The 25,021-nt window shown below is 35.8% G+C and overlaps 1 protein-coding gene across 1 annotated transcript in view; it reads left to right on the top strand.

Annotated features, from left to right (window-relative positions):
* Positions 1-13,980: 13,980 nt before the first annotated feature.
* LOC145992121 (ubiquitin-protein ligase E3B) overlaps positions 13,981-25,021 on the top strand; it is a 70,070-nt gene continuing 59,029 nt past the window's right edge. Inside the window, exons 1-3 of the mRNA XM_083128370.1 lie at positions 13,981-14,087; positions 19,890-20,101; positions 24,195-24,344. Of these exons, the coding sequence (XP_082984496.1) occupies positions 19,935-20,101; positions 24,195-24,344 (317 nt within the window). The 5' untranslated portion in view covers positions 13,981-14,087; positions 19,890-19,934. The remainder of the gene's footprint in view (positions 14,088-19,889; positions 20,102-24,194; positions 24,345-25,021) is intronic.

Below are 25,021 nucleotides of genomic sequence, written 5' to 3'. Positions count from 1 at the left end.
CATTAAAAATTCAAAGCAAATTTGCCTGAACAAATTGGCTTTACTGAACAAAGTTTTTACGCACATTGTTCTTGCATTGGAGCAATCTTTGCATCCTTTTTTTAAAATTCAAAATCAAATTACTTGTTCTATTATTATAGTAAAAAGAGCAAAAGTGTGCCCCTTCATCATATCACTCATCCCAAACTTCGCAATTAGACAAAATTGGCAGAAAAGCGAAGTAAAATATACTAAATCAACTCAAATGCATATCCCAATCATTGACTTTCAATTTTTCCCAAAATCTCAAAATCCATAAGCACAACTTTCTCCCTATAACCTGTAGAGTTTATCTAGAAGTTAGGCGAGCTTATACCGCAAATTAGTCTTGTTCTGTCACTTATCACCACGCCCCCCTCTATAGTTGCCTCCAGCTCGTTGTCCTGTAAATTCTCCACACGCATTGTAGTCTAGCTTTCCCCATGTTCAAGAATTTCGACGTATTTTATATTGGGGAAGGTCCACTATGTGTAGGGTATTCTATAGTATTTTAATCAGGCGTAAAAAGTGCTGGGATTCCAATTTGTGACTAATCTCCATACATTAAGCATATTGTTATATAATGACAGTTAGTGGTCTCCATATATTTACGTATATGGGTATATTGTACGAATACACAAACTCGCACATAGATTTTACTTTGATATTAATTCTTTCAGTATGAATAAAACTATTTTCTTTATAGGGAGATCATAGTGGTAACCTAGAGAAACATATCAAGCGGAGGCATCAAGATAAGCTGTCATTTCTGCAGAAGAAGAAAATGAGAAATGCTATCTCTAGTAATCCGAAAGCCAATATTCTCCTAAATGTAAAGATGACCGCAGACATCCTCAGGCAGTCTTGCATCCGACTCATCTCGGAGCACGGACGTCCTTTTTCACTGATGAATGACCAAGCATTTCAAGATATAGTGAATCCTCTTTTGGAAGCGATGCCAGCTTCTGACAGGTGCGTATTTTCATCAATGTCGTCAGATTGTCCTTTACATGTATTCCTTAGTATGTTCACATTGTATACGAATGAAATTATTTTCATTGTTAGTAACGGACAGTCTTAATCAGTGTTCGGAAAGTTACTCGAGTCAGTTGCTTGGTTCAAAAAGTAGGTTCGGTGCAGCTACTCAATTTAAAGAATAACTTACTTTTGCAGTTACTTTCTGTTGGATATTTTATTGCGAAAAATTGAACACACCCAATGATCATTAATTACAAGAAAATAAATATTTAAGAAATTTTATTTTGGATTTTATGTCTGTGGTATGTCATCGCATTGTAATATTATGACAACAATCAAGATTAAACCAAACACTGAAGTTTTAATGAGCAACTAGAAATGACGAATTGCAACAAAGCGTGGATGTCCTAAATTCAAAATGGAACGAAGCCCAGCTTTCTTGCCTTAGTAGGAGATTCCGAAAAAAAAAAGGAAACAAAAGCGTCCAGAAAAGAAATAGTTGGAAGCTAAACTACCCCTCTAAGAGAAAGGCCCTTAAATCAATTTGACGTATACAAACAAGACTAATTATTCAAATGCCAACAACTCTAAGCTGATTTTTCAAAGGATGACGCTTGGTCCGCGCATAGTCCATCGCAGCTATTTCTGGCTTTCAAGACAGAACCCACTCCTTAACTAGCTCAACTACTGTCCTCGCGTAGCTGGGCAGGACTGAAATTTTGGAGGGCTCCCACCAGGAATTTAACCCTGGACCGCTAGCGCCAAATGTTAAATCACTAATAATTTGGCTACGCGGGAGCCCATAGTTGAAACAGTGTTGCCAAATTTAACTTTTTCCCCCAACGCTACAAATTTTAAAGTTAAAAATTTGTCTTAAAGAATAGTAAAAGTAACGTCATAAAGTTACATCTATTGCAAAAATGAAACTCTGCTACGGTTACAGCTACCTTCTTTAGTTAGAATTCCTTAGAAATTCATTTCAGGTTACTTCAAATACATTGATTTTATTGATCCAGCCTCATGTAATGAAGGTAGAGAGTTCTGTATATCCTTACAATGTTTAGAAGGAATGCAATTACGTTAAGTTAGTTTTTCAAATAACTGTAAAACTAGTTACTCACTGACATAATCATGAGTAATTTCAACTGCAACAGTTACTCTTTGAATAAGTAAACTAAGTATAACTGTCTGGAAAAGTAATTTTCTGAAGACTGATATGTATGAGACACATTTTTTCATCAAATGATATTTAACACACTTTTGTACACTCAAACAAAACTAATTAATATAAAGTTTTCAAATATTATGTCAAATTTTCCTCAATTTTACAAAGTTGTTACATATACAGTGCGTTCGTTTTAAACTCTTATAACACAGGTTAGGTCGGAATATGTAATATAAATACTGTATAATTGTCTGCATGCTAGACGTTACGGGACGAAAATGCGGGCATCTGTCCCATATCACGTGCTAACTCTGCGCAGAGACAAAACAAACTCACTGTACTCCATATGCCTAGAGACAGGTTATGCTAACATTCTGTAGCTTTCCAGTGCTGGATGGAACTGAGCATGCAGTACAACTTATTTAGATATCCCCTATATACTATTGTTAATATATTTTAGAAAATAAAAAAAATATAGGTGTCACATATATCCTTTTCACAGCCTTAGGTATATCTGAATGAAGCAAAAAGACCTATTGCCAAAGCCCAGTGCTGTGACCAGGGAGGGTGGTGTTATAACTTCCTCATTAGTTCAAACTTTACTAAAGAGCGTTGATTGCATCAAATAACACTGTTTATTGCATGCAAGCTGCGTTAGTTTCTAGACACACTGATAGAGGTTAACCTATTATGGTTTTAAATAACAATCTTTTTCACTTTCACCAAAAAAGTGTTCTGCTTTCTCATATTTGTAGCATTTGCCTAGTTGATGAAAGCTTGATAATATAATTAATTCATACTATTTGAAAAATATTTTTAAGAATTTTAATTCTATTTTGGGTTTGAAACAAATGTCTTGAAAATTTCAAAAATCAAGAAACAACTTATCAATTAAGGATTAAAGCAAATTTTATTCTCTGCAGGTTTATCGTGAACAAGGAAGGTGTACGGAACATGCTATTCAGTCAGGCCCAGCAGATCAGAGAAACAATACGCGGCGAAATGGAGGGAAAATTTATACATCTAAAAGTTGATTCTACTTCGAAAAATGGACGATCATTCTTTGGTGTCAACGTCCAGTTTGTTGTAAATGGGGCTCTCCAATTGCGTACTTTGTCAGTTCAAGAGTTATTTGTGTCTCAAACAGGTAGCAATTTGCGTTACGAATTGTTGAACATTCTGGATAAGTATAATGTGCCCGTGGAGAATATATATAGTTTAACTACAGACACTGGAGCAAACATGATTAAAGCCGGGAAACTTATTGGGGAAGATCAAGAAACAAAGATGTCTAATATTTCTCAAGACACTTACGAAGATGAAGATATTGAAATGGAATTGACGAGTAAAGATTATCGTCTCCAATCCGTTCGTTGCGCGTCGCATACTCTTCATTTAGTCGTGAATGATGCTCTCAATTCCATTCCTGAAGTTAAGGATATTATTGTGACATGTCAAGCAGCATGCCGTGTCTTACGATCGCCTACAGCACGGCGTCAATTGAATGCAGAATCACTGCCGGTACCATCCCTTGATGTCCCGACAAGATGGAACAGCACAAATGATATGCTCCAGTCACTTTTTACACTTAAAAAGTTCATAGGGGATTACTATCAAGAGCAAGTTAAAATAAAGCAAGAAGACTGGATATACATTGAGGCTATTTTGACGTCACTGGAACCAGCCAAAGTAGCCACAAAGAGGCTGCAAGAAGAACAGCTTCTACTTGGCGACTTCTACGGGATATGGCTGGAGTGTCGCCTTAAAACATCAACAATCAACACAGACCTTGCACGCCACATAGTAGAGGGCATGGACAAACGAGAAAAACAAGCATTATATGTCAATAACGAAGAGAGACTTCCATCATTATTTTAGTATCCAGGATTTCTTGCTTCTATTTACATGGATCCCAGGTACTTTTCTGTTTTAAGTGAAGAAAACATCCATGTGGCGAAGGTGTATCTCCAGAAGTTGTGGTTAAGACTTGAACACATGAAATCCTTATCAGTGTGTGGAGAGGTAAAGAAACAAGAAGATTCCAGCACTGAAGATGATGACAGTGACCATGTCACAAACTACTTAAAGAAACAAGATTTATTGCGGCGGAATACCATATCTGCACCAAAGTTTAATATTGCGTCATTATTGGACACTTACTTTGTTTCAACTCGAAGACTGAAAAGGACTGAAAATGTTCTAAATTTCTGGGAAATTAGAAAATCAAGTTGTCCCGAATTGTACATTTTGGCTTGTATTGTTCTCTCTACTCCTGCAACACAAGTTAGTGTCGAGAGACTCTTTTCATCTCTGAAATTCATACTAAACCCACTCAGGTGTAATATGGCAACCGAAATTATTGATGACATACTTGTTATTAGAAATAATTATATTTTCATGAAAAAAAATCTAACTAAATCTTCATTAAAAAGCAATCTCAGAAATAGCAGCACAGAATTGACTACAAACATTGTAGCAAACTTTGTGGAATCCAATGATACACCACAGAAAGATCTTGTACAACATGTTGAAAATGTGGGGAATATTACTGTCTAGATTAATAATGTATATAATTACTTGATTTTTTTTGTGATCTTATAGTTCATTATACATAAGTAGCTGTAACCAAAGAAAATCTTTTCAGAGGTTCCATAAGAAGTAATTTAATTAAAAGAACAATTTTGCTCGTACTTGTTTAATGTTTCCTAGTAATTAATACATTTAGTTTTGAGTAGCTGTCTTACCTGCTCACAAAATTGCACAGATATACTGATGTTATACAAGAGTATGAAATATATTTTTATTCATGTCAAATTTGTGGAATTCTGTTTAGTTTTAAATTGACACCTGAAGGAAATGACAGTGTATTTGCTTTGTTTTGAAAGATACAAAATTTCTCTAGTTTTTTAAGTAATAAGGTCTTTTTTTTTCCTTGTTTTAGAATTTACCTTGGAATGATTAAGAGAATAATAAAGATATTCAACAAAATTTTAAAAACTGTTTCAATATATACTTTTCAGAACCTCCGTTCTATTCTTATGCTTATACAGTACGAATGCATACTTTAAATATATGTATATTTACATTTTTTTAAAAAAAATTGAGCTTCGATGTTGTAGGGAGTTGAATATATGGCAAATATTGTTATTCCTTGGTTGGTGAACAAATCCTAATTTTTTTTTATTGTATTAATTCCCATGATATCTATTTCTTTGTGAGAGATTAGTGTAAATTTTTAGATTTTTTATGATAAATTTGACAGCCATTTTAGAATGTACCTCAAAATGTAACATTTAGAGCAAATTACTCAGGAACACCACTCAATAACAGACGTTACTGTTGGCCTCCTAATATGTAACCTAAAATCAATTCTTGTTTTTCAAACACGCTACTTCCTAAGGTTAAGTTTAGTTCTCTTGTTATAAAATTCTCTTAATAAAATATCAAAAAATGGCAACATCATTGTCATTATCTTGTCTAAGTAATTATTGCATGGCATCTGATAAATTATCAAAAGACGCACGCAAATGCAAATTAATGTACATTAATTACCTTGATGGACGCACGTGTCTGCCTGTGTGTGTATCCAAATCAGCATGTTACTTTCTAATGTTCTGGACAATGAGTTTTTGAAGAATGGAAACCGAATAGTCAATCACTCTACTACCAAATCATCCCGTGTAACAGCATGGAATGTAAATGGAGATGACAAATAGCATCCACATATCTTTTGAACTTGACTCATTTTGTTAGAATCAGTCGTTCCACATGTCTTATCGATACCCCAAAAATACTGAACCCACAATTGTAATATTAAAATGGGCTCCAATAACTATCAAAGTTTAATTTTTGCATGGCTGAGTTGGGGTCATGTAAATTCTTGTCCTCGCTAAAGTACAGTATGCGTACGTTGCACAAGACTATATAAAAACAAAGTAAATTTGTTACACACACATAAGTGCGCGCCCGCAATTGCATAGCTGAAAGTCTACTGAACACACACACACATCAACTTTCGAGCACTAACGATGACCATTGCCATAAGCACAATCTCTGGCGTGTGTCCAAACATGCACTTCTATGTTCACTATCTAGTAGTAGCAATTTATGGTAGAAATCAATGGTCACTAAAAGTGCATGTTACAACGTCTGCCCACACCTGGGAGTTAGGAATGGAAGACATCGCCATTATGTTATTAAGTGTCCTGTTCAAAATGTCCTTACTTTTATTTTTAAGAAATTTGCCAGAGAACGAAGCGCGATAGTTTTCAATTACATAGAAAATGATGCACCCCCTCAGAGGAGTAACCACAAATTCTTGTCTGCGGGGGGAGTACTTGGATAAACTATTAATAATAGTAGTAATAATGGCACTATTATTATACGTACACAATTTATATAGCCTATATTAATACATTACATAATGAATTCATTCGCCCCCACAACAAACAACAAAAAATATGCCTCTGAAATGTGTGCGCTTCTTCTCCCCCAAACAATTGTTCATACATTTAAGACTCAACTGTTTGTAATAGTCTGACGTACTTACTTCTTGTTACTTCTCCCTCTGGTAATTTACAATGCATTACAGAAAATAAATTGCTAGCGAAGCGATCAAGAAAACTTTTAGATCCAAATTTTTGCAAACTGAAAACAATATTGATTTAATATGGCGCAAAAAAATCATGGAGGCCCATGACATTCTCTTTTACATTTTTTTTTCTATTTACATCGTTCGGCGTCCAGGGCTGACTGCCGCCGTCCCCTATACATCGACCACAAGGAAAAAAACCTTGGGACGAAAAGTCCCCGCGCAGCTTTCCCTTCTTCCCTCCACCTCGGGCCATAAGGAAGCATGGTCCACTCTCCCCCTCCCCTACAAGCGGGAGTATGGTGTACAGGAGTCGTGGGTCTGCGCAGGTTGTTTTGCTCATGGTTCCACTATAGCTAAGGGTTTGAAATTGACAAGACTGTAAGAAAAGCAGATATTGCGAGCGAAACGAGCTAGACAATTTTATATAACTTTATTTACATTTGTATAAAGATATAAATCGAAAGGGGGCAATTGCCCTTCTGTGCCTCCTTGCAGATGCTCTTGACCGTCTGGAAGAAATAATGCACGAAAGACGTGAAAACTAAATCCGTCTTTAGTATCGTTTTGTCCTGCAACTCTTAGATTCTGCAACCTTTCTTTCCATAGTTCAATGTTTGCAACCTTACCCCTTAGAATTGATTTCCGTCCAAGGTTGAGGCCCAATCTCCCCCCCCCCTGTGGTTGCGCCACTGCACCTTCTTTAGCCGTAGTTGTTTTGTGAACTTTCATTGGCTTAAAAATACTTCATTTTCTTCAAGAGCATAATATAGTTTAATAACCGGCGATAAAATTCCTCTCCCCTAAATTTCTGGATTAAAGTATAATAATATAGGGGCATGGAAATCTGAAAGGGGGGTGCGGATGGCCACCTCTCTCCTTTAGAAAACGAATGTCAGCTAAAAGTATATATTTCACACGTATAATTTGATTCCAGTCATAGTAATTTACATTAATTATTATAATGGGTATGCAGGAATGCGATAATTTCGAATTCAAGTGGTGTTTCTTGAGGGGGCAACACTATTATCGGGGTAATATGCCCCATGGAAAAATACCTCGCTTCTCCCTCCGTCGAAAATATCTGCAGACGTCCATGATTAGGGCGGGGCATTAACCCCCCCTTTGGACTTCGTGCGCACGCCTATGGCTACTCATTTCTACACTACATGGAAGGTTTATTCAATTTCGAGCCAAAAATGTAATTTTCAAATCAGGGTTTTTAAACGTCCACGAACCCATCAACTAATGGGTTCTATTGGGTTCCGCAACAATACCGGAACCTGTTCTATCACAGTGTAAATTCGGTCCAAGTTGCGTATTGTTTCATTTCAAATATGGAACTTAGACCGTCTTTAAATTGATCCGGAACGAAGGACCCTGTGCCGTATTTCAATTGATCCAGAAAAAAGGTTCCTGGAACTTATTTAAATACCTTAAACATAAAAAGGCTCTTTACGGTCCAGATCCATTTATGCTTGCTAATATTCCCTGCTGAACCTGAATTGAATTGATTTAAAATTCCTGATCCTTTAACAACCCTGGTGGAAATTCATTAATTTACAAACAACCATATTTTTAACGAAACATTAATCCCACACAATATACTGAGTTATTTTTCGCAATGTTCCAATGAATGGCAAGAGATTTGGGCTATTCCTTTTTCTTCCTTGATGTTTAATAGATTATATTTGTCACGCACCTATAACGTTACTAGCAAACATTTGTGAATTGTTCTTTCCTTGTAACGTTAACATCTACCATACTGAATTTATTTACGTTCCTTATGCAGATGGTATGTACCCAACTGCATTTTGTTCCGTTCCGCTACAGTGGTTTACATTTTGTTACATTCCTATGTAACGTTAATTAACCATATTGCCTTTCACTTCGTTCCGTTACGGAGGATTGCATTCATTACGTTCCTATGTACCGTTATTTACTACCATGTTGCATTTCGTTACGTTTTTTTGTAACGCTAGTATATACCACAATGCATTTCGTTACTACGTTCCTTGTATCCTTGTAACGGTAGTATATACCATATTGCATATTACGTTATGTTCCAATGTGCTCATTTCGTTCCGTTCCTTTATAACGTTAATATCTACCATAATACATTTTGTTACGTTCTCTGTAACGTCAGTCTGTAACATATTGCATTTCGTTACGTTCCATGGGTACCAGCAGCTGAACCATACTCTTCCTCCTACAAAATGGAACGTACCGTGTAACGCAAATTGGGTACGTTACGACTCCCTGAATCAGACGTTGCAGCGAAAACTCCATTTACTTCCATTATAAGCAGACCAGGGCTGTTTCAGTATAATGGGAGATTGGTTGACCGTAGATAGTATTCTGTGTTTCTACTGTTCCTCGCGAACCGGCTGAAGTCAAATTCGTGTCCATATTCACGAACCTTTTCTTCTACTAAATTTTATTGCGAGAATGAGAGTAGAATACGTGTAATATTTACAAATAGTACCAGGAATGTACGTATTCTACAACTCTTTCATTTACACAATATTTAGTTTCTAATTTGGATAAGTAGCTTCATCCGGCCGACCAGTCTGTTTACATTTTGAAATTGTGTCGTCTGATTCTTGTAATTAGAATATTATTTTGGGGATGCGATAAGTGTTGCCTAATGTAGTTAATGAAATCGTAATTTAACATTGTATGAAATCACTGCGTAATACGTATCAAAGCTTTTTTCAAAAAGTGATAAAGAAGTATCGCCAAACGCGAACCAAATTCCGTTCATTTCATCTCTGTGGTACAGGCTTGCATTCAGTATCGAAATCGAACTTTCTGATTGTAATTGTGTATCATTTGTTGTTTAAAATAAAAACTCAGGAATTTTAATGAAATGGTAATAATATTATATACTGTTCTGTAAGGGCAAGTTCCACGTGTATAACTTATTCTGTGATGTTATGCTTCTACAATAACTTATTTTTTAATTCCTGTCGTATTTTCTTGCTTGAATGGTTTAGGTGGACCAGGTTTGGTTCTCTTACTTTTATAATTATACACACGCGCGGAAATAATCAGATAATTAAACCTAATGATCCTATCCTACTTATGTTATGATTCTGGTAATTATTTGAAAATAGTCGCAGCCTTTTCTATTTGTATGTAGCTAATGCTTAAGGATCATTTGAGGTAAATGCAACTTTGTATTGAAAGCAACATATTTTCAGTTACTATTTTCACCAAGTGGTCAACCTCGTTTTTGTGCAATTTTCACCTAAACTCATGATTCCTCACAATGTGGGAATTATTTTATAAAACAGTCACGTTCTCTTGTAAGATTTTGTTTTGCATTGCTTGTTAGGTTCTATGTCTCAAAAAATAATCATCTATACCATGTGATATCACTGCTCTCTCTAAAAAGTGGTAATAATAATCAATAATCATCATTTTTAATTTGTGTTAAGCTCTGTGGTTAGTTGAGTGATTTAACTTGCAAAAGTTGACAATGTGTGAAATATAATAGCATCTGTACTTAATAATAAAGGTACCAGTTTCATAGATCCGAGACACATTAAAATCAGATATTTTGTGTTTTGCATGGTTCGTACTTACCAATTGTGTATTGTGGAACATAGTTCAAGGTGCCAATATGCTTTTTACACGAAAAAAAACACTTTTTCTACTAATTTATCTAAGTGCTACTGAACGCACGTAACGGTGCTATATCGCTTACTTTGTGAATGATATAGCTTCTTTTGTTTTCGAATATCAGTGTTTTCCAACCTTCACCGAAAAATACCTACTATTGTGTTCGTCACGTGTGCAAATTGTACATTATGCACTGGTAGCTGACGGACAGACCCACGAACCATTCCGATAAGGTTAGGTTTGGTTAGGTTAGGCAAGAATAGTTAAAAAAAAGGGTGGGTTGGAAACACTGACATGATTTCCCGGTCAAATAGATACCACGATGAAAGAAAATACCTCTACTAACGTTGGAAACCTTAGAGAAACTCATTTCCGTAAGTAGTTTCTTCTGTAAAAATGAAGAAATGTGTCTCCGATGTATGAAACTGTTACCATAATAAAAAAAAATGGTGAAAATAACTTGTTCTGCTAGTCTCAACACCTCATGAATGTAGTTGCACATTTTTTTTTTATTTTGAGAATAATTACTGAAAATCATGGTTCCCATTGTGTGATTTTTTTTATTTTTTAGAAGCTATACAAGAGAATGAAAAGGTGCTTTCAGTACTGCAAACAACTGTGGGAATAACTTTGCAGTTCGGAGAAACCTTTCTGTGGGAAAAAAACAACATTTCCACAATTTATCTATTTTGATGAACATTTTTGTGTTCAGTAACATGCATGTATCATGCTACACGCAGTACAGTAGTTACTGATATAACAGATAATCAAGTCCAGTGAGATGTATGAAAGTAAGTAGTCTCTGCTGCACACTGTTTATGCTGTACTTCATTAAATACTAGTTGCTCATGTTATAAAACTATTCGTAATAACTACAGAAAGGAGGTATGGAGTAGCAAGGTCCAATATGAATTTTTCATTCTTGTAATGGTGCTCGTATGTCCTTAGGAAAAAGCAGCCAAAGTTGATAATTAAGTCATGCATTTCTTAAAGTGAGTACATTAAGTACATTATTTTTGTTTGTTTGCCATAGCGTCGGTCAACTTTATTTTTTCAAAGTGTACTCTCATTTATGTGGTGAGCATTCTAGCATGTTGGCTACTGAAATGTTAGTGTCACCAGGGAAACTATGTTACCCATTGGGCAATTCCCAGTACATAGTATTTGAAGATGAAAATGCAAGAAAATGAATCCTACTGTACGGCACTGTAGAGCATTTATTTAATTTCTAGGAATTATCCACCTGTGTGCGTGTTTTATGCACACATCAAGATAGAAGAGATACAAATGCAAAGTCCGGTATGGGACTTGGACGTGGGAAGTGTAATAAATATGGCACTTCTCTGTTTAAGTCTTGTATCAGCTGGCACAAAGTTCATCGTGGAGGGAAATAAATCAACATTTCTTCATTCATGTTCAGCTATTTAGTAAATGATGAGTATTTGGTTTTTAAATAAGCTGTTTTATGTGAGAGATATTGTAGATATCATTTTATATATATATATGTGTGTGTGTGTGTAGATATTATTTTTGTTAATATTTTCTGTTTTTTTAAAGTAGAAATATTAATTTTCAATATTAGGGGTTTTCATTCTTTCAATTGCGTTAAATGCTGAAAGAAGTCTTCAAGGAACAACTATTAATTTTCCAAAGTATATTTTCATACTTTTCTTTCAGTGTAAAAAGCATATATGTATAGTAGGTGCTGCTGCACTTGCTACAATAAGGTATGAAATTTCACTTCAACTTAATGGTCAGTGTCATGACAGTAAATTTGTGTTAAAAGGCTGAACCTTTTCGTAGCATTCAACCTAGTACTTTTTATTTATTTGATTTTTGAGAAAACTTCCGAGCATTCTCTTGGTAATTATTATATTGTTTCTGTGCAGACTAACCTATTTCTAATCAGTGCCATAAGCATGGGCATCCACAGGATTTTTTTCCAGGGAGGGGCAAGTAAGGCAATTTTTTTTTCCAGGGGGCAAAGGAGTCATATTTTCCCCCATAATAGTGATGTCCCTTCAAAAAACACTGCTTCAGTCTGAAATTATCATGTTCTTCAACGCCCTTATAATAATTAACATAAATTACTGACTGAAATGAAATTATGTGTGAAATATATACATTTTGTCAGACATTCATTATCCAGGGGGAAGGGCGTGCCCCTCCCCCCTTTCGGACGTCCATGGCCATAAGGTATGTGAACTGATCCCTGACAGTATTGAAATTTTTATTATCGAATGGAGCGTAGTTGCTGTAGGCAGTTATTTTTTTTCGTTTTAATATGTGGTAAACAAAATGTTTTATTGATCGGTGTAATATCTTGCAATACAATCCTGTATAGCAGAAGGATCAGTCAGTTTTTTTTTTTTTTTTTTTTTTTTTTTTTTTGCAAATATGGATTAGCATGACATAAATCGTTCTGAATTATTGTATCCTTATTTCATTCCATTTCTCCACCCAAGAAAAAAAAGTCACCTATTTTAAGACTGTCATTTTCGTATGATGAAGAATGTTTTTAAAAATGCCTTTAGAGGAAATTATATATTTCCGCTTAAAGTAAGAGTGCAATTTCAGGAAGTTTTGGTAATAGTACGTTTTCCATATAATTTTCGTATACTTTTATTTTTGTGATAGAAATCAATTTTAATGCGAAAAGTTTGTACTTAAACGAAAGCATTGCATATAATTAATTTCCGCCACTTCTAACTACGTTTAGTCAATTTGCGCGTATAATTTATTATACGCGCAAATCGGCTGAACGCGGTTAGAAAGTATCCGAACGCGAATGGTACGGAACACGATAGTGTTTTGTCGTTTCGAACAATCCGCGAATCCTTGCGCATAGCGTTCGTCTTCTGTTTTTTTTCCCCGACGGTGCTGCCGTCGGTGGTCGCGAGGAAACGACCTTCCAGTGCCGCCATACTGTCAACCATTTTTAACCCGCAGCTGTAACATCTTGTAGTAGTATGTCTATGAAGCAGACGAATACCAAGCACCGGGTCCAACACCAGCGCCTCTAGCGGTATCATTTTCGAGTGGAACCAGCCAGAGAGCGCAGAAGTATGCCGTTTTCCACACTACGTTATTCAAGGCGCTGTAGTTCTTAAGATTTGTAACATCCTCTTAACAGACAAATTACGTGGCAGGAGCAAATTTACGCTTATTCTTGCTGCTGACACGCGCGCGCGTGGCAGCAGACACGGTCTTAATTTAAATAGAAATTCCAAGTGTGTGAGGTGTAAATTTTGAGAGAGAGAGAAACCATTATTGTTCGGATAACAGAATTGTAGGGTATAGAAAAGGTCATAAACTTTGATTTGCTTAACTTCGCTTTGGACTTTGTCAGTGCCGGGGATAAAATCTTTTGTGAGGAGGATATCCACAGCATCTAGGTTAATTCGCACACTGATTTTAGGTGTCCGAGAGGAGGTATGGTCACTACATTTTCCGATAAATTTTTTCATGTCTTATCAGGTAGGAGCCAACGCTCCTTCCATTCTCCTCGTGTAGACGCACAGGCTGCTGAGCAATTACGCCGTACGTATTAGCAGATTAGGTTTAAAAAGTTTTCCGCAGGTGGGCGTTGCAAATGCAAGACACTGTGTTTTGGTTTTGTTGAATGTCGTAAATGGCTCCATCATCAAAATAAACATTTTGGACCAAGGATGGAAGATAAATAACGAACCGAAGACCGAATGAGTGTTAAATGCAAGTATTATAAATGACAATCGTGTTTCATGGTATCACGCACAATAGTTACAACATTTTAAAGTTATTGAGAGAAATTATTTCAGTGTTACATAATCTATAAATCTCGTATAGTGATGTTAAATGTCACAATTTTTTATTCTTAACGTTAACTACATTGTTTTCTTTGTTTTTTTTTATTAATGCGAAGTTTATTTTAGAACGACGAGTTGCCAATAAATTTGTGGTGCGATGATCATGTAGATGACTGTAGAGAGGACTAGTTTCAACTTGTAGCTGAAAAAACTTATGATATTGCGATTGCAACAGGGTGGATTGTTTGCTCACAGTTTGAGAACCATGTAGAGTTGTTTCCTTATTTCATGTGAATGTATCATAAGTTACATCATAATTTAATACTGGGTTGGGTTAGAGATGATGCTTATGCTCAGAATTTTAAATAGGCTTAAAGAAGAACATCTTTCCAAATGTGTCAGATAAACTTTAATTTTCAAATCATTGGCTTTATATTATTAACATTAACAGCTTTTGCATTTACGGTACTATTATAGTACGGGGGTGACACCTACAAATCATATATTTCGCACTTTTTTACATTGCTAACGTTCTATTTTGGAATGCGGAATATTTTCCTAAGGTGAAATAATGTATTTCTAAGATAATGTCTATTTCTTACATTTACAAGTACTTACTGTTACTTGTTATTTCGATTCTGTAACATTATGGCGGGCGATAGCATACTGTGCGAATGTTTTGTCGATTTATGCAGTTTTGCAACCTCGTTCACCGGAAAATATCTACTTTCGTGCCTGGATTTGAAATTATGTTAATACCTCGCAAACCATTGATGTTAGCCTCACAAACCATTGACGTTAGCCCTACAAACCATTGACGTCAGCCCCAGAAACCATTCACGTTAGCTCCAAAAACCATTTTCCGTAAGGTTAGGTTAGCCAAGCATAGTTAAAAAAAAAAAATACTCAACACGTCATGTTCTAGTGAAAATACGGCAAGTTTGAAACACTGACTATGGGGAACATTGTGCTCTCGTGCAGAAAGCAAATGGCGGCAGCAGAAACAGCGTGTCGAACAGAGATTTTCGCAGAAAACAACATGTATTTGCATTAAAATGGATGAAAACTACATTCACGAACTTCCACAACGCTACAGAAAATGATTTCCTTAAGTACTTTCTCCTGTAAATTTGAAGAAATCCGTCACCCCTATACTATAATGTTACCATTATTTATCGCAAGATTTTGCATTTTGAATACTTAAAGAACAATATATAGGCAACACTTTACTATACCGGAGATATTCCTGATATTACTACGACCCCAAAATTTAACTATGTTTGCCTAACCTAACCACACATCAATGGTTCGTGGGGCTAGCATCAATGGTTCCCAATTATTTTGCAATTTCTAGATTCTGATACTACCACGACACCAAATTTTAACTAGGTTTACCGAAACTAACCTAACCACACGTCAATGGTTCGTGGGGCTAGCGTCAATGGTTCGCAATTATTTTGCAATTTATAGACGTTTCCACCAAATTTTAACTTCAGATTTGTCATTAGCATGCCCCAATTAGTAAGTATGTGAAATAGGAAGATAATCGGAGAGGGGTCCGGTCATCTATTTACCCAACCAAACCTGACTAAAAAATGGCTTTTCCCAAAGCAAAACTTACGGAAGAAAATGGACATTACTTCCTTCCTTCCTTCAAAAGACACCATCTTCCTCACATGAACAACTGACGAAATTGAATGTCTCACTTATCGCACAACACTTTATCAACCTTCTTGTGTACTGAACGCAACGTAACAAATAACTGGTCTCACTTATCGCACAACACTTTAGCAACGTTCTGGACGCAACGTAACGAGTTGCGAACGTCACTTGTTCACATGAGAAAACATGGCTTCTTCGTTGTTTATGTATCGACAATCACCGTGGTAACTCACAATGCTATTTTACAACTTCTACACGTTAATTTACAATTTCTACATGTGACCACCAAATCTTAACTGCAGATACGTGATCAGAACTCCATAATTAGTGAGTATTAGAATTATTAACGAAATTATGCCTTTTTTGGTATTTTAAAATCACAACCTTCTACACGTTATTTTGAAAGTCCCATACGAGAGCACCAAATTTTAACTGCAGATTCATGATTAGGAGCCCTAAATTAGTCAGTATGCAAAATATGGACGAAATTGGAGAAGGGTCCGGTATTGTAAAATCATACCAAAGATTCTCAACAGAATAACTATGTAGATTATTGGTTTCTATGAATTATCAAATTATGACAGATCTGCATGTAATTGGGAGAGAGAGATTTTCGTTCACCCTGCATGATGTGATGAGAAAGGGCTTGGATCAAATTCCAATCGCAGGTTGCTGATCTTGTCATGGAGTAGTTTATCCGGAATTTTCCATCCGGTGGATGTTGTGAGGGTAACCTAAAATGACATCATTACTTGGACCTCTGTAAAAAATATGGGGGAGGGGACAAATTGTGGATAAATCACTTATTATACACATACCTGTTCTGTATCATATTGCCAACTGAATGCTGTTTTGTCGTATCTTCACATCATCAGAAATGAGTTGACGTTTTTTGTGTTCCATATATGCTAATGCATTACAATCAGGTGATTTATCCTGATGTTAAGTGCTGAGAATTATCAACAATAATAAAATGTTTGCCGTACAACATACGAAAACATAATATTCAGCCGGTGTTATGAATTTTCGGTACTACTTCCATATAGTGGAAACACCTAGAAATAATTTCTTTCGAACTTTTTTACATTGCTAACGTGCAATTCTACATTGCGGAACATTTCTTTAGGTGTAATAATGAATTTCTAATGAAAATAATGTTCTTGCTGTTTTTCCGGTTCTGTAACACACAATGTGGCGATACCGTACTACTTGATCGTGCGTTGTGGCAGTGTTTTCGATTTGGAGTGTGTATGCAGTGTTTTCAACCTTCTTCACCGAAAAATACCTAATTTCCTGGCCGGATTTGAAATTAGGCTTATACCTCGTTAGCCTCACAAACCATTGGCGTTAGCCCCACAAACCATCGACGTTAGCCCCACAAACCATTCACGTTAGCCTCACAAACCATTTGTTGTTAGCCCCACAAGCCATTTCCGGTAAGGTTAGGTTAGGCAAGCATAGTTTGAATTTTTGAAAAATAAAAAATCTTGCAACAAAAAGGCGTGTTTGGAAACATTGACAATGGGTTAAGTCATGAAACGCATGGACCATCCTTGACTTATAGAAGCAACAGGAATTGCTTGTCGGAGAGATATTTTTATAGAAAAAAAAAGATTTCACGCTAAAAAATATTACACGGCGAAAGAAAACACATTGAGGAACTTCAACAATGATACAGAAAGTGATTTCCGTAAGTAGTTTCTACTGTAAAGATGAAGAAATCAGTTTCCACTATACGGAAGTGTTACTCAATTTGGTAAATATGCGATAACGCCCGGACACCTTTAACTCATTTATTTCCTTAATTTTACCACTGGTACTTACCTTTTCTGCATTGCGGAACATTCTTTAAGGTGAAGTTATGCCTTTTTCCATAAAATAGTGTCAACTTCTCATATTACGAGTGATTATTTGTCTTCCTTGTTCCGCTTGGGTAACAGACAATATGGCATGCACTCATCATGGATCATCGTGCCGTGCTTGTGTTTTGGAGTGGGTATGCAGTGTTTCAACCTTCTTATCCGAAAAATACCTACTTTCATGTTCATTATGTCATCACAAACCACTGACGGATAGCCCCAAAAAACCATTCACGATAGCCCCAAAAACCATTTCTGGCAAAGTTAGGTTGGGTTAGGTTAGGTAAGCATAGTTAAAAAAAAAAATTCTCGTAAAAAATGCACGTTTGGAAACACCGATGAGACCGTGTGACTTTCGACGCTCTCGCCATCTGCACGCACACAATGGAAACAACGGCATAATGTGACAGGCAATGCAAGTTTCTTACGTAAAAAGTGATTAATTCGTGTTCGGCAGCATTCAAATACGAATTTTTTAGTTTCCCGTGAAACAAAATACCTCCAAGAACGTCCAGAATGCTAAAGAAACTCATTTCAGTAAGTACTTTCTCCTGTACATTTGAAGAAATCTGTCCAGGCGATATCGCGTATTTACCCTGAATTTTCTGCTAAAGGCTGTTTTACTAGGAAGTTTTTTTAAAAGTATGCTATTTTTCAGGAATATTGAAATCTTCAAAAGTGGATACGCTATAAGGATTCCCATTGACTTGGAATTCCTGCCAGTTTTTGTAAAAGCTATATTTTACTTTTGCGAGAATTATGGAATTTGCAGAATGTGTGTATAAGAACAACCATTTTGTATTATATTGTTCTTTGTAGTATTTTACCATTGGAATTGAATTAATAGGTGTTTAATATGGAAAGAATTTATGATGAATCAGAGGTAGATAAAATTGAAAATAATTCAGGTGCCAGTCCTTTTTTCTCAGGAGCCAGCATTTTTTCCTTTCTTTTGCAAATTCAGGACAAGAAAGTCATGAATCCAACTAAGAAAAAGCCACAGATTTTGAAATGTCACCTTAAAACACCTAATTAATTAATGCAAGGTTAGAAGTAGTGGTAAATTTAAGTATCCTTGAAACATATTTCTTCAATTTTACAAGATAAATTACTTACTGAACTGACTTTCCGTACACTTTTGAAAGGTCGTGGAAGTGTTCTTTCCCATCGCTTAATTTATTTCGCCGGTAAATCACGTATTTTTGAAGATTAATGTCTCTCCACTGCACGAAAGCTGTTGCCTCTAGGTCCTTCCACTACGTGAATCAAATGTTGCGTGTGTTCGATGATGTAACCCCCGGCCAGTGTTTCCAACCACACCATTGTTCTCCAAAAACATGACAATTTTAACTATATTTGCCTAACCTAACCTTGCCGTGCATGGTTCGTGGGGCTATTTATGAATGTTTTTAACAATTTTGAACATGACAATTTTAACCATGTTTGCCTAACCGAACCTTGCCGTGCATGGTTCGTGGGGCTATCCGTGAATGGTTCGTGGGGTTTTCGAACCTGGAAAAAAATACAAAATCAGTAACACGAAAGTAGGTATTTTTCGATGAAGAAGGTTGCAGCACTGCATAACCACTGATCATCGACAACGCTAGTCAAGATTTCTCCGCCATATTGCGTGTAACGCAAGCGAAAACGAACAAAGAAGAATTACTTGATATGTCGAAAATAGAGATTATTTGCACGAAAAAAATGAAATGGCACCGTCAAGAATCCTTAGGAATGTAAAATACGTAAGTACCAATGTGAGAAAGAAGAAAATAAAGGAATTTCAGACATTTCGGTGATACTTAACATTTAATAAAGTAATTAATTCTTGCACCAGAGTGGCCTTCCTAAAGAATGCTGTACAGATATAATTTATAAGTATGGAATACATTCTAATTTCTGGCCGACTAACCATATCTATAGAGATTTTACAATTGGCTAGCAACAGTGCAAAAATTGAATATAACATGTTTATTATTTTGATTTAAAGATACATATGATACAGAAAATACATATTCTGTTCTCGTTATTTAAAAAAAAGGTAATCGAAATTTTCATAATTGAACTCAATTTGTTAAAAAAAAAAGTAATTTTAGAACTGGGTTTCAAAATTCAGGCAGCATGGCAACTGAGCATCCTGCACTTTTTCTACCTCTGTGATGAGCAATTATAAAGATAAAGAATATGTTCTTATCCTTTCTTTACAGGAGAGTGTATGTCGATTGTAGACGTTTGGGTCTGTGTCCACAGCAATGGACATATTTGTCAAGACCGAGTCTAAAAAGGGCAGTTTCTTGGAACAAGCGAAGGCAGCCCGGGAAGAGAGGGCGCAAGAGAAAAAACGTGAATCTGCTGCGGTGTGCATTCAGTCTCAGATTCGAGGATGGTTGGCAAGGCAGAAGTTTGCCAAAGAAATCTTGTAAGTGTTCACAGTAAATTTATTGTTTTTAAGTTTGCGTAGTTGTTTTTTTCCTGTGTGTCTTTTAAGAAAATACTGATCATATAAAATAGCCAGTAGCCAATATTAATGTTTGTGATATATTTCACTCTATACTGCTTAACGTTGCTAACACAGTGGAAAAAATCTAATCTTCGTAAAGCAAGAAGTACTTGAACTTGAAATATGTTTAAGTGAGAATTTTTTTCAATTCGATAAACATTGATTGAATGATTTATTTTGTTTAGCATCGCTTTTCTGTCACTTTTGGTTAATTGCAATGATGAGGATGAGTGATGATATGATGAAAGGACAATCACAAAGAATGCCCAGACTGGGATTCCAACCTGTTACCATCGATAAACACTATTAACGGAGCGACTTTACAATACCGGAAGTATCTTCAATTGCTTTCAAATTCGGCATACTTAATAATTTTGGCCTCCTAATCACGAATCTGCAGTTAAAATTTGGCGGTCACGTCTAGAAATTGCAAAATAAGCCGAAATAAGTGGGTCCATGAATGGAGTAAACACCCTTGATTTATGAAGAAAAAAAACAATTTTTTGCAATGATTAGCGTTTCAAAACTATGTTTATGATGACCCTTAATTTTAACTTTGCTTGCCTAACCTAACCTTACCGTGAATAGTTCATGGGGCAAACATGTTTTCCACCTTTACGCAAGACACCATTTTCTCACATGCAAATCAATGCACCATGCAACAGGTCTCAATTATTGCACAACACTTGAGCAACAATGTGTATGATTGTCAGAACACAAGGTAGCAAGACCGTTGTGCGGAAAGGAAGACTTCTTCATATCAGAAAACATGGTTTCCATGTTAGTGTATGGAGAATCAAAGCGGTAACTGAGAAGGTTGTTTTGCAATTTCAGACATGACTGCCAATTTTTAACTGCAGATTCATGATTACGAGGCCAAAATTAGTGAGTATGCCGAATTTGAAAGCAATTGGAGATACTTCCGGTACTGTAAATTCATACCCTATTACCACCAACAAGAAGGACTAGTCATGTCTGAATCTTTGTATGCAGACGAGAGGAATTCACTATGGTATGTGTATGATTTCCTTATAATTTTTAGGGAAGAAAAAGATCTCCAAGCTGTGCTAAATTTTGAACACAGTACACCCTAACATTAATGTCACATATGAAGTGAGGAAGGATGGTTGTCTTCCAAACAAAATTCACCTAGAACCAACCAGGGGGAATTTATTTACACAGAAGTTCATGATTCCTATGTCTTTTGTGAATCGGACTGTAAACCTCTGCATCATGCAGATAAACACGGAAGAGGGAATCAATGTTTTGAAAAAGCATGCTGAAAACAAATGGATATTCCAGTTACACGATAGATTTTTGTGTGAGTATTTCTCTTGTAGTATGGTTTTTTGTACAAGCACATAAACACATGATTTTTGATGTAATGTTTTGGGAGAACACATGATCCCTTCATTAGACGTTATTTTTAGTTTCGTTAATGTTACAGTTTCCAATAAGCTTTTAATAACTAGGGAACGGATTTTAAGCTGCAGCACCTTCCCAAAAATATAGCTGTTCTCATACCGATTGTTTGAGATATGTATTTTAGGTCATGAAATCAAGCAACATGAACAAACTTTGTTGCACCTTTTTGTGAGATTAGCACATTTAGCCCTTTTTACCCCCTCTTAGATGCTTCAGCACCTTTTTCTTCCATGTTTTGTTAAAAAAAATGGACAGATATAAAATCCTATAGTCTCATTTTGTAGAGCAGAACGAGAGCTCTAAAATTATATAATATAATCATTGAAGCCACAGTAGTTCCCAAGATAATGTAGCAGAACACAAACTTCAACAAAACCTATTTGGCAGAATTAAGTTCTCTATGCAGTCTGCATGCATTACGTTACGTATCCCTCATTTTCATTTTCGAGTTACGTTTAGCTAGGCAGTCTGGCAGGAAGTATAGGAAAGTGTTAACTTCAGCGCCAGCTCAGCGAAAAGCATTCGCCAATATTTGCAAAGGAAAATTGATGAGAGAGAAAAAGGGGAGGAGTTTTGATGAGGAGGAATGCAAGTTGGATCTGGCTCGAGGGAGACAGGGAGTTGGTCTTGGGTTTTGAAGAGAAGAGGAGAGTGGTTCGGGAGTAAGAAAAGGGGGTTTGGAGTTTTGGAGAGAGGAGAGTGAGTTTGATTTGGAAGGAGATTCAGGCTGGATGCAGACTTTTAGAAACTTGTTTGGAAGTGGAGTGCAGCGAAGCTGGGTGACAATTTAAGAGGCGAACTTCAGCAAGCGAGTGAGAGTTACTTTAGAAATCCTTCGGTCCATGCTTCTAAAGAGAGACAGGTAATATACTTTTATAATGCCATCCTTTGCCAATGCAGACTTAAGGTCATAGTAACCCAAATCTAGAGAGTTGCCATTCTATAAAGGGTTCAGTGCAGTTAGCAGATGCAGCCAAGCGAGAGCTTACGGGCTACCGCTAACCCCCGATTGAAGAATAATTACTTTCATCTAAAGGGCTCCAGGTTCGATCCCCGAAACTTTCGAGGTTCACACGCTTAGTAAAAGTGTGTCTCAAGACGATTACATACAGAAGGTGCAAAAAAAGAGACCATTGAATAAAGGAATTTTATCAGCACCTATTTTTGCACCTTTTTGGAAACATTTTCAGAACCTTTTTTTTTCCCTTTCCCGACCATAATTTTGCACCTTAAAATTCCCTAGTAATAACCATAAGCTACAGGAGAGGTAATTCTACATGTGCATACAAACATATTTTTGAGTGGGAGAAAAACAAAAACACAAACTGGAGGTAAATATATACAACCTACTACCAACCATGCAGAGAACTTAAAAATGAAATGGATAAGCCTCCCTAATGTCCCTTGGGTGTCCAGATGCCTAACCATAATATTTAAAAGAAAACCTGGAACATTACCCGTAATGCTGACAGAAGCATGGGTGGCCATTTATCCAAATACAAGAATTTTCCTTTGTCCTTTAGATAAACCCAAAATCTACATTTCTGCTTGCAATTGCGAAAGGAATTATATTTGTCAGTCTTTAGACCCATTAAGAAGAGAATTAATAAAGTCCATGCTAGCTATATCAGAAGAAAAGAAAAGAAATCTAGTTTTGCTACACATATTCTGGACGAGAATCACAGCTTTAGTTTACTGGCAGATGCCCCCCCCCCCCAAAAAAAAAGTAAATTACCAAAAAGAATGTTAAAGACATTTATAGAATCATTATTACCAGCGATGAAACAGGAAACAATTTCTCATATTATCATGCAATAATAATACTCCACCCTATGTCACATGATTTGGCTTCCAAACTTTTCGTTAGTTCTTTTGTTTTCAATCTGATTATGCATGAATGTTGTGCAAAATTCCATTTTGATGTGTTGTGCAGTGTTCATTTTGATAGTTCTTAAATTAAGAATGTAAAAAATATATATAATAAATTAATTTTCATTAAACAAAATGTTTGACACTACAATGAAAATGCCATTGCAGACTGTGAAGAATCCAAAATGTTATTTTTTATTAGGGATGAGTCGATATGTAATTTTGATCGATACCGATATAAAATTTGCCAATAATTTTCTACCTGATATAAAACTCCAAATGGTCCTTGAAGACTTGAATGGTTCATTGACCTCCTTAATAAATGTATGTTTAGACATTTACTTTTTTTTAAAAGAATTAGAAAATGGAGATTATTCATAAAAAATATGGCAGAATGGTATAATTTTTCACTAAATTGTAATATATTCATAAATATATCGGATCCGTAAATTGATCTGTAATTTTACCGATGCACCGATATGCTTAAATCGACTGATACCGATAGAGTACCGATTAATTTGTCCCATCCCTATGTTTTATTATTTTTGGTTTAGGCAATTAAGGTAGTTTGTTGAACATCTTTGTTTCTCATGTTGATTTGTCTTTACATCAAAATATTTTTTTTTCATATTTTAAATATGGAATTAAATTATATTGGTAAGGGAAATGAATTAAATTCCAGCTGAATATTTTATTTTTCATATAACTTTTTTTACAGGGAGGAGTTTGACTCAGCTTTCTCCCATAATTGTGACGATGCCAATCCTCCACCTTTGAAACCTGCTCTGCAAGTGTACAAAGCAACATGCAGATTTTTACTCATCTTCAGAAGGGAACGGGATAAGGAGAGATTTGAAAAGTTGTGCAGGTGAGATACATACATAAACACGTAATTTCTTCTTTTGTGTAAAATAATTTGAGATCCTCCAATTCTAAATTAATCACTTGTAATAATCAAACTTTTTTTGTGCTGTTAACATGTTCAAGACTTAATTCCATATGTGAAATCGATCAAGCTACAATAATTGTCAGTCTGGTGTTAGTTTCTTCACAGTTTACACCCACTTTCTTGATGTAAAGAGCCTGTCGATGGGGCTAACTACATTGCTTTAGAGATTTTAAACAACTGACTTGGTGTTAGAAGAAAAAGAATTGCAAAAAATGAGATTGGTTTATTTTACTTCACTGTTCTGCTAGTTTGGGCTAATCACGAAGATGAGTATGAGTGATGATATGATAAAAATGATGACTGGACATCACAAAGAACATTCATGCCCAGGCTGGGATTTGAACTTGTGATACTTGGCAACGTAGCATGCTGTGCTAACCTATCAGCCACGGAGGTCGGCAATTATAAATATAATATAGTTTATTGATATTGTACTTTTGGTTTGAAAGCACCAGACGTTTATTTGGAGCTACAATGCGCAAAACTGCAAATGTCAACAATGGTGAACACTACTTTATCGGTGCAGTTTTGGCATGAAAATTTTTGGGTTCATTGTTTCATGTCAACATTATTCACCATTTCTTTTGTCAAGGGTT

Source organism: Lepisma saccharinum, chromosome 9 (genome assembly GCF_977018435.1).
Source record: "Lepisma saccharinum chromosome 9, izLepSacc3.1, whole genome shotgun sequence".
In the NCBI taxonomy this organism is placed as follows: Eukaryota; Metazoa; Arthropoda; class Insecta; order Zygentoma; family Lepismatidae; genus Lepisma; species Lepisma saccharinum.
This window is presented reverse-complemented; position numbering and strand designations above follow the sequence as displayed.